General features: G+C 36.5%; 1 protein-coding gene across 4 annotated transcripts in view; it reads left to right on the top strand.

Moving 5' to 3' along the window:
- Positions 1 to 12,023, top strand: part of LOC139965833 (uncharacterized) — a 250,858-nt gene that overhangs the window by 112,702 nt on the left and 126,133 nt on the right. For all 4 annotated transcript variants that reach the window (XM_071968600.1, XM_071968601.1, XM_071968599.1 and 1 more), the window contains one exon: positions 332 to 569. In XM_071968600.1, coding sequence (XP_071824701.1) covers positions 332 to 569 — 238 coding nt within the window. The remainder of the gene's footprint in view (positions 1 to 331; positions 570 to 12,023) is intronic.

Here is a 12,023-nt window from a genome sequence, read left to right as displayed (position 1 = left end):
TTCTTTGGAAAGAATTTTTTTTCCCAGAAAATCTGAGGAAATGGATCAATGTGGGTGGTATTTGATATCCTCATAGAAAATTTTTGGCAAATTCTTTCCTTTCCTTCGGTAATCTTGGTGTGTACATCCACTTGATATATGATACATTTGGAATGTTGCTAATCTTTTCTTATATGCTTAAGTACAAGGCTTCATCATTTGCCATTGCCAAATACATTATAAAATGAAATTAATAATAATTGCAAGTTTTGTTTCTTCAAGAAAATTCAGTATTGGTTATAGTGTAATCATATTTCAGTCTTAAGTACTTGTTTTCTCTTCATCTTTTCAGAGTAATGATAAAGGCGATCCCAATAGTAAGGCTAAGAGTGACTCAGTAATCGTAATTGACAGTGACAGTGATGGTGAGAAGGACAATAACACCAGTCTTCGTCATCACAACCACCATTACTCTTCCCCTACTTCAGAGTCAAACCTGATCCCAGAATCTCATAGGGGGCTCCTCACTAGTGGTTCACCTGAAGTTCCAGTGCAACGGATCACTCCTGAGGCTAGATCCAATTCTCAAGGTAACTTGTTCTTTAATTCATTAGCAAGATCAGCAGCTTCTAAGCTTTAAAACAAGGTTGAATATTGCAAATAAATTAAAAGTCAAATTATGGCAAGATATGGCTCTCCTTTCAGAGTGTCAATTTAGATCTGAGCCTACCTGAGCTGGTCTCCAGCTTAAGAGACTGCAAATGCTACAGTTCTTGACCTACCTGCTCATGCAGGGTTAAAACTCATGATAAGAAGAAGTTGAAGCCACTTTCAGGAGAAAATGTTGAAAGGGCCCTGAGCAATTAATCACCCACCAGTTTTTTTGGAAATGTGATAACATTCTAAAAGTTTGTTAGATTAGATATAAGTGCTACAAGTTTACTACTCTGTGAGTGTTCTTGTAAAACTGAGGCAAGTAGAGTCTGAGAAGAGTTATACAATAACATAGGATTCCAGTAGTAAAGAAGGAGGAGGGGGGGGGGGGGGGGAGAGGAAGAGGGAAAAAGGAAATAAGATTAGGTTAGTCAAAATGTGGCGATTTTTGGCTGGTCAGTTCCAGTTCAGTTCTGATTTAAATTTCCTGTTAATTCTCCTTCTTGGTCTGTGCTTGATTACTTACATGTGAAAGGGAACAAAATGTTCTTCTTTAAAAATTTAAATTTTGGATAGGCACTAAGCAATCATTGTACTCTTTACTCTTTTTTTCGTGCTCCAATCTGCAGCTAAAAGACAAGGTAAATAATTTGGAGAAAGTACAAAGTCGCCCATAGCGGTTCAAAGAAGCAGTGAGGTACTGTATAGGCTTAGGACTCGCGTACACCTAGCTACTGTATACATGAGTAGTAATTGGGAGCCCTAAGATAAGCTATCTTCGTAGGTACTTTTGCAGATATTTTTTTTTTAATTGTTTGAGACACTGCAATTGGCCTAGCTGCTTATTTATGATACTGCGACATGTTTTGCTTTTTTCAACCCTTACAATATGGTGGAAAAAGTTTAAATTTCACACTGCACAGGAACGTAATTTTCCAATGTGCAACTACGTAGCACCATGTATCTGCCCAAGTGCCTCCTCTTTGTTCACAGCAAGTATTGATATTGTAGATCTGTACCATGGAGACTTGAACAGCATTCATAGTGCCGAGTGAATTGTGCGTTTTTGCAAGTATATTTTTAGTCACGGTCCCCAAATAGCGAGTACTTTAAAAAATATTTATCAAGGCCTGAGAAGACCCCTGTTGTCTTTATATCTGTATGCTGAATACAAGCTGCCAATGTGAATATTGTTTGTCATATCTCAATGCTTTTTGCTGGACTACTTTGAAGTTTGTTATTCCTCCTGGCTATACCCTACAGCCTATTGTATCACATTCATATAAGATTATTCATGTAGCATCATCGAAACCACACTGCAGTTTTGCTGTCTGGTCAGTAGCAATGTTCAATCTTAGGAGGTAATTCTAGGGTACCTACCATGTCCATATTTTGGTCTCATAACTCCAGAGGACACAAACCCAACCATGTTGGGCATATTATGACAAATATCTTGTGAAGAACAACTTTTAGTTTAAAGGTCTGGTCTAGGAGCTGTCATTTTGTAAATCTTTGATGTCATAGTTTTCTCTTTGGTTTTCTGTTTCATATTTCCAAGGTAGACTGTTAACAGTGTTGACACTGAAACCGGTGTCATAGGTTATGTTAAAAAGTTTCATATTTTAGATTCAGCACTGCAAAGCCCATCTTCATTACAGAAAATAAACATTGTAATAAATAAGGAAAAAAAATTGAAGTGCATATGGCTCAAGGATGTAATATTTGTTCAAGTCTTCAGTCTTGTGTTTGAAGAACATTAAATCTGTGATATCCCCCAAATGGAGTCTGATTTTTCTTAGCTGTATGGAAAAGTTGTTCATGACAGTTATCTCTCACACATTCTACACAGACCAATATTGATGGTAGGATTTGTGTCTCCTTTAAGGAGTTACAATATGAGAGATGATCCAAGAATCAATTGATATTCATGAATGATAAACCATCGTTATGAATATATATTTTGAACATTTCAATGACTACTTCTATCAATGTTTAGCCTTCCCTGAATTTTCATAGCCAATTCACCTATGTTGATGAAAACACATTAAACAATAATATAATCTAAATCATAACATATGAGGCTGTCTTGGTTATATATTTACTCCATGTTAGGATAGTATGAGTCGCATGTGTATAGATATGAGGACTGCAGAAGTAAATCGCTCTCTATCAAAGAAATGACTGGAGGGTGGATGTATTTGATTGTGTGTCTCCATGCAAGCATGAGCATACATCCATTGTCTGCATTCACATGAGTCCATATACAGTACATAAATGTGCCAGCATAGTTGACAAGTATAAACCTAGTATTGCTTTGATAAGAGATAAAGTCATAAATTACAGAGTCCATCAATCACTGTTAAAAAAATGTTTTTAAAAAAAGGGCAAAAATTGGTTCATCCTTAATTTGTACATACCCCAGGGACGTATAACTGTCTTTTCAATTGAAAGAATGAATGTAATACGTTCAAAGAGAAGTCGAACTTAATGCAAATTAGAGCATTTATATTCCTGTTTATTGAGCAAATGCATCATGAGAATTATGCAACACAGTTCTCCATTGACCGAAATATACATGGATTTTCTGGAGGGCTGCAGTCAGCACCAAGATTCAGAAAAAGAAAACAAATCTAGTGATTGAATTTGGTCATTGTTATTGAAGCTGTCATAATTAACATTGCATCAATGGAATGAGTTCAGTTTAGGGGTTAAATTAACATAAAGTCGTTAGACGGTATACATGTATGTCAAGGACAAGCATATAGTAATCAGGCACATAGAACATGTGACATTCAGACTTCAATTTTTCACTTGATGTACAGTAGCTTAGCAAAATGCTCTGACCCTTTATCTTACCAGATGTGTGTCTGCAGCATTGATCAGAAAATATGGATGATTGTTCTAATTTTGATTTCATGGACTGCCAAAGTCACTTGTTCTTGATTGGCAGTCAGTAATTACACCTTTTCCAAGGTCTCCGCCTAGGGACAGGAGAATACCTAATGTGGTGACTAATACTAAATGGCGAGAGATATATTGTAATTCGTAGAGATCCCTGATTATTGTGGCTCAAATAGCATTGTATACAATCATTTTCATTTTCCGTTCGTATTCTTGATTGTTAGTGATTGGTAATGATTGCTAGTGTGAAATAGTTAAGTCCTTTAGTTTATTCATTACTACCAATGTGAACTTGAAACAAATAAGGTTATGAAATTAATTAAATGTAGAAACACATGATCATGTTAATCTAAATTGTTGTCTATAAATATGCATTTACTATCTCATGCCATATAAAGAAATGCATGTAGTGTTACCTTAAAATAGTGTTAAAGCCACAATTACAGAAAGTACCTCAAAAAAGTTTGCTACTCTCCAAAAGAAAATCATTACTGATCCCCGGCAGGTAATAAATACAACAACTTTAACAAGTTTGTAGGTGGAATGTATGTCTGTGTCACCTCTATGGCATGCAAGAGTCACGATTTCTGTCACCAATTGCCATATTACTAGGTGTAATTAACACCATATTTGGCAAGAAACATTTGTATGAAACATAATTGCCAACTTAGTAAATTTCAGTGAATCTAGTCGAATAGGTGGAATATAGGGTTGTGTAATTTTGGTAATAAAATGCAGCTAAAGCTTTGCTTTAACAACAGAAACTGGTGATGATAAGGAACATGTGTATGTCCAACTTGTAAGTCATTTGCAATTAGCATAAACATTTCTTTTACATATTACTGTTGTTCATTTTTCTTTGTCTGCATATACCAGCTTTTAAGCATTGCCAGATACCAAAGTGGCGCAGAGCATGTCTTTCTCTCAGTGCTATGATTGACCCAAATAGAATTTTGATCCCTCCAGCCATTTAGATTGAGTCTACATGAATGCAAGAAATTATTCTGTTGATTGCTCCTAGGTTGGAAAGTTGTAACCCAGAATAAGAGCAAGTAAATTATTGCCATTATAACTCTCTGGTGATGAGCAAATTCTTTTCATCCATTCAAAATATGCATAGTTCAAAATATGCCTCGTAATTAGCAATAAGTATTATAATGTATAGTTATACCATTGTATAATTTGTGGTCAATCAAATTGACATTCATTCATCTTATCATCTATACTGCATGTTCTAAGTAGCATAATAGATCAGCAGTAATGTCCATGAATAATGCAGCATATGGCAGTGATTTCAGTTATTTATTTGTAACAACAAGTGACTATAGTTTAATATGTTGATCATTTTGTGAGCTTTTCTTAATATCTGTATGGTATTTGAATTTCACAATCAATAACTTTGGAAAGTTGTAACCCAGAATGAGAGCAAGTACATTATTTGCCATTATAACTCTCAGGGGATGAGCAAATTCGTTTCATCGATTCAAAATATGCATATTTCCAAATATGCCTCGTAATTAGCATTAAGTATTAAAATATGTAATGATACCATTGTGTAATTTGTTTTATCAATCAAATTGACATTCATATGTCGTATGATATGTATGCATGTTCTAAGAAGCATAATAGATCAGCAGTAATGGCCATGAATAATGCAGCATGGTAGTGTTTTCAAATATGTATTTGTAACAATAAGTATGTGACTATAGTTAATTATGTTGATCATTTTGTGAGCTTTTCATAATATCTGTGTGGTATTTAATATTTACAATCAATAATTTATAATTACTATTGATTCATAAATTTGCTTCATACTCACTTTTGTAGCTGTTGTCATGGCAATGCATCTTTCTTTCTCTCCATCTGTTTGTATACAATGGTTGAGAGGCAACTGTTCTCAGGCCCTCTGGTAAATTCTTACCAAAGTTGTGAAGTTGTAACCCCTTTCATAGTAGAAAAAATTGAAATAGTTGAAAGGTCATTGGGGTCATGAGAGGTCAAACAGTGAAGTCACACATTAAAGCTTACTGCTCCTTGGGTTTACGTTTGATTTGCTCAAACAGGGTCATAGTTACAAGCAAGTGATTGGTCATTAAAAGCGTACTTCATTTTCAGGTCAAAGGTCATTTGGGGCAAAGGAGATTAAAACAGGGAAGATCGGTAAAAAGCCTACTGTTTCGTGGGGTGTAATATAGAACTCGTCACATTGATCAGAAGATGATATTGAGTCAGTGATGATGTGGCTGGTTGTTAGGTCAGTGGTCATGCTGGTTACTCTGCTTGGTCAGCTAAAGTTTCTCACACCACCTAATAAAAGGATTGGTCCAAACAGGGAGTTTCCATAACAACTCCCTGGTCCAAATCAGATCACTTTTGCTTTTCAAGTTTTTCCACAAAGATGTATTCCTGTCTCAAATTTCATCTAGAATAATTGTTAAAGCGGGCTAGTCATATTGTTTCCGAGTTGGATCTTCTGCAGCATCATTGATATTCTAGCTATGCAATATTTTTTCTTCAAAAGAATCAATTAAATACTAATTGTTTCTGTTTTGTCAGAGTGGCAGTCTGCCTGTCAGCTCTCTTTGTGATGTTTAGTAAGCAGATGGAGTGAAAAGTGACAGTCCGTTAAACTATTTGGCCTGACCCAAAAGTTTAAGGACCGCTGGTGTAAATTGTGCATGCTTAATAGCAGATCTTAATAAAGACATACACATGCACATTTTGAACCATCAACTAACTGGTCATCATCTTTACCTTTGTGTAGTCTTTTGACATAACTATCTGCATTTAAGTTATATTTAGGTCTTATATCCTTAACAGATAAATATGCCTGTATTGAGTTGACACCCATCATACATGCATGTATAGCTACATTGGTGTGAAGTGTTGTAACATAAATTTCACAGAGATTGAATGACTGAATGTGCAGTAAGTCTAGTGCCACCAGAAGGCCCAGTTTTATAGTCATATCAGTTCGAAATTGTGATAAAAATTTGTGGGTGTTCAAACAAATTCATTAAGAGACAAATTTATGGGAAACATGAAATTGATCTTCATCCATCTGTGATATGTATACACAGCTGGTGATGTGAAAATGTCCTACTCTGCTTTATGTGTCAAAGGGTTGTTGGATCTGAGAAATCATGATTTATGAAAAGTAAATTAACATGTAAGCTCTTATAACCAAATATCTTGTCAATTGGCTACATAGTGAATATTGGGAGGGGGGGGGGGGGGAGGAGCACAGGAGAACAATGGTGATCTCTTCATTTTTAACAATCTATCTGTTCAGTAAAGGCAATTTAAGAAGTCCAGCATTTAATTGGTAATTTCCTCAAATTTTATAATCTTTCTGTTTCCACGTAAGACAACTAGATATCTAGTATTAAATTGACACACTGGGAATCCTATACTTGTTGGGAAAAATATTGTCAAACGTTATGATCTGGCATTGATAGTGAGAATTTGATGTATTAATTCTCTCAGCTCAGACATACATAAGTTAATAATTAAGCTGGGCATTACAGAAAGGTGATAATTTAAATTTCAACTTGAGAGAAGTATAACTTTGGCAATATTGTAAGTTATTTGTTGTATAAGTATTTTCTCTGCCAAGGTATGGTTAATTATATTGCATAAAAGCCATTTTTTGAACAATTTTTCACCTTTTTATCAGTTTAGCAAGTTATAATATATTAAAACTGATGCTGTTGCTGTAAATAATAAGAAGGGCATAACCAGCAAGTCTATCAGCAAGAGCAATGGTATTTTCCCCAGAAAGGTTGAACAAACTCTGGTTGATAAAAATTGTAAGTTCTCCCTTTCACAGATCAATAAAAAAAATAATATCATATCTCCGGTTTACTCTTCTCATGAACCTACAGAATTTTTGTGAGGACATTTGTCCTTATCACTGGTTGCACTATAAGCCTTATCAGTTACTGGAGTTTTGTACTTTTCAAAGTTTTTGCAATAACTTGTGTGAAAGTGATAGCTCATGGATTTCTATGACAATTAGCTAAATCTCAAATAGTAAAAGTTCTTTCACATTTGGGCTCAGCAAGCTACCAGACCTGGTTACATGTAAGCTGTAAAGCATCATACAGGTCTGTCCCTGGTTACATGGAAGCTGTATAACATCAAACAGGTCTGTCCCTGGTTACATGGAAGCTGTACAGCATCATACTGGTCTGTTTGTGGTTACATAGTAGCTGTATAACATCAAACAGGTCTGTCCCTGTTTACATGTAAGCTGTATAACATGATGCTGGTCTGTCCCTGGTTACATGGAAGCTGTACAGCATCATACAGGTCTGTCCCTGGCTATGTGGTAGCTGTACAGCATCATACTGGTCTGTCCCTGGCTATGTGGTAGCTGTACAGCATCATACTGGTCTGTCCCTGTTTACATGTAAGCTGTATAACATCATACTGGTCTGTCCCTGGCTATGTGGTAGCTGTACAGCATCATACTGGTCTGTCCCTGGCTATGTGGTAGCTGTACAACATCATACTGGTCTGTCCCTGTTTACATGTAAGCTGTATAACATCATACAGGTCTGTCCCTGGTTACATGGTAGCTGTACAGCATCATACTAGTCTGTCCCTGGTTACATGGTAGCTGTATAACATCAAACTAGTCTGTCCCTGGTTACATGGTAGCTGTACAGCATCATACAGGTCTGTCCCTGGCTATGTGGTCGCTGTACAGCATCATACTAGTCTGTCCCTTGTTACATGGTAGCTGTATAACATCATACTAGTCTGTCCCTGGTTACATGGTAGCTGTACAGCATCATACAGGTCTGTCCCTGGTAATGTGGTAGCTGTACAACATCATACTGGTCTGTCCCTGGCTGTGTGGTAGCTGTACAGTATCATACAGGTCTGTCCCTGGCTATGTGGTAGCTGTACAGCATCATACTGGTCTGTCCCTGGCTATGTGGTAGCTGTACAGCATCATACTGGTCTGTCCCTGTTTACATGTAAGCTGTATAACATCATACAGGTCTGTCCCTGGTTACATGGTAGCTGTACAGCATCATACAGGTCTGTCCCTGGTTACATGGTAGCTGTATAACATCAGACTAGTCTGTCACTGCTTACATGGTAGCTGTACAGCATCATACAGGTCTGTCCCTGGCTATGTGGTTGCTGTACAGCATCATACTAGTCTGTCCCTGGTTACATGGTAGCTGTATAACATCATACTAGTCTGTCCCTGGTTACATGGTAGCTGTACAGCATCATACAGGTCTGTCCCTGGCTATGTGGTAGCTGTACAGCATCATACTGGTCTGTCCCTGGCTATGTGGTAGCTGTACAGCATCATACTGGTCTGTCCCTGGCTATGTGATAGCTGTACAGCATCATACTGGTCTGTCCCTGGCTATGTGGTAGCTGTACAGCATCATACTGGTCTGTCCCTGTTTACATGTAAGCTGTATAACATCATACTAGTCTGTCCCTGGTTACATGATAGCTGTACAGCATCATTCCGGTCTGTCCCTGGCTATGTGGTAGCTGTACAGCATCATACCGGTCTGTCCCTGGTTACATGGCCGCCCACAGCATCTTACCAGTTTGTTCATGATTACATGGAAGCTGTAGAGACATTGTTATTGTTTTAATTCATGTTTGGATCATAAGTAAACCCCATGGTTACACTGTGAGTTTATCATGCATATGTAGATTTAGCCAACTGACGAAGTACACTTCCAGAGGAACAGGTTGAACCAATTTCGATCTATTCCTTCACTGTACGTTATGTGTTCTGTAAATTGTTACTTTATTCACCACAGACATTTGCAACCATACCTGTATGTTAAAGGATTAGACTGCAAAGTTCACCATCGGTACCTTTTAAAGTTTAGGCATCAGCCCCCACTTACCCAGGTCCAACAACTGTTACCTCACCAGTCAACAGACAATGACCTTGGCCACAAGTTCAACACATGCAGACTGCCATGCAAGCAACTTACTTTCTTGTACCCATCAATAATAGATCATCTTTCATGTCTAAGATAAAAAGAATTGAAACTTAATAGGTATTGTTGCTAGGACAATTAGGCATTTGCTATGAAACTTGTTCCCACATAACTTTCATTACAAAGCAGCTCAGCTTTAATAATTGCAATTATGCTTGTAGCTATACTGGACGACCTTCAGCATAAACTTACATGCAATAATCATGTTTGATTCCTTGACAAATGCCCAAGAAATCTTTGTGATGGTGTGTGTCCTGTGTGTGTGATGCCTTGGCTTAAATAAAAGGATGTGGATGAACTTCATACTTGGTGTGTACATGTTATTAAGTACAAAAACCCTATCGGTTTTTGTAGGTCAAAGGTCAACAGAGGTCAACAGAGGTCAACAGAGGTCAAAGTCTGGAAACTTTGTAAACATGATTAGTCAACAAGTACATCTTGGTTGCAATTCATACTTGTTTTGTAGGTCCTCTTTTGTGAGTACAAGAGCCCTATTGAATTTGATGGAGGTCAAGGTCAATTAGAGGCCAAAGTCTGAAAATGTTGCAATCATTATAACAAGAAAGTAAATCTTGGATAAACTTATACTGGGTATGTGGATTCACCTTATTATGAACATTTTATGTCGAGGTAAAAGGTCATAAGAAGTCAACATTTGAAAACCATGATTATTTTGCAAGGGAAGAGGGAACCTTAGATGAACTTCATCATTGATATGTGTATCTACCTCTTATTGCAAAAACTCCCATTGTTTTCGTAGATGTCAAAGGTCATTAGAGTGCAACAGAGATGCAAGTGAGAAAAGCTTATAGAAAGATACTATTACTCTTTAAGTTAAGCTTAGATGGACTATGTAGGTGATTGTTTGATCCACCAGATTGAGACAAGCTATTGTTCCCTTTATATATTGAAGGTCATTAGAGGTCACAACAGCTCAAAATCCAAAACTTTGTAAATGAGATAATTGCAATAGTACAGCCTGAATGCATGAACTTCATATGTGGTATATACATCCACCTTATTAAGCATAACAACCTTACAGTGTGTGTACAGTTTGCAATTATATTTTCTGATATGAAATGCTGCAAGGAATTGCAAAGCCTTATGGCTTTCTTATTGACAAATTTCTGCAGTGAAATGGGAGGCTCACAAGGATATTCATATGGCAGAGGTTGATAATGTTCAAACTTATTCCTTAAAGTTTCTGTCGGTCTAGGTGAAAAAAATCCACAAATCTATGGATTAATTTAGTATTCAAACTTTGTGTAGCAGTTTTGAAGGCTCTGTGCTGTAATTGTCTCTCATAAATAATGTGGTTCCTATGTACAAAACTGTTATACATCGTGTACTTGTATAGCAAATTTGCCCATTTTGCATAGCATTTTGCTTTATTATACCGGATAAATCATTCCCTGCAATCCCATAACATTTAATTATCATGAATTATGTATGAATTTCGGAATTTGTAGATACTTTGTGATTGTACATCTACAATGCTGAGTGAGCAAAACAACATTATTATTTAGCAGAATAAAAGTATTCTCATGTTAGCAAATCACTTTAGACACTAATAAGTTTTTCTTGCAGACATCAATGGTTTAATTAGTAATATTCAATTGAAATAAGTTCATGGTGAGCTCTTTCATATTAAGAGCTTATATTGTAATAATATCTGGAATTTTGAATAAGTTTTATAAGAAGAATGGAAACTTGTTATCAGTTTTCTAAATTTATTACAAGTTTCCATATAATTTGCAAAATGGGGCGAAACAAATAGGGCGCCTGTGTAAAAATGGGATGAGCTCCATATCAGTTGGCTTCTAACCTTGACACAAGCAATAAATTTAGACAATGTCATATCTGCTTTAAATAGTTGTATATATATGAGCAGAACACGGTATACATTGTTTTTGTACATGCACTGTTCTGCAGTCAGACTATCTAACTTTCTGAATGAAAAATATCCGTCTCAATCACCATTTATTTTTGACATGAAATCTAAAACACAGGTAACTTTTGTTAATTACATTAATTCTGCTGGTATTCTAATTACATTTCTCTTTGTCATGTCTCTACTGTGGCCTTGGGAAAGGAATCTGGTGTCACGTGTACTCTTCTCATTATTCCTGATGGCCAAGCCGAGTGCTTTTCTTAATAATTTTTTGTCATACTTGAAATCACTACAGCCTCATTCTTGCATTAAGTGTACATATTCTTAAATGAAGCTCTTTTCCTCGGAGGTAGCTTTGATGTACAAAAAAAAGAAAATGGAATAAACTTTCATTCCCCATCTTTCCTTCAGGAAATGTCAAACACTAGCTATTCCATAAACACAATTTAGCACAGGCCTTTGCAAGCAGTATATATGGGGTATCTTTAGGCAATATATGGAGAGTGTGTTTTTCTTTGTAAAAAAGAGAGGGTAAAGGGCTGGTAGAGTTCAAGGTCAGTAGAGCATCCGCTCGATGCGCACCAACAGTCTACAGTAGAGATATCGCTTCA

The sequence above is a fragment of the Apostichopus japonicus genome, chromosome 3 (assembly GCF_037975245.1).
Source record: "Apostichopus japonicus isolate 1M-3 chromosome 3, ASM3797524v1, whole genome shotgun sequence".
In the NCBI taxonomy this organism is placed as follows: Eukaryota; Metazoa; Echinodermata; class Holothuroidea; order Aspidochirotida; family Stichopodidae; genus Apostichopus; species Apostichopus japonicus.
This window is presented reverse-complemented; position numbering and strand designations above follow the sequence as displayed.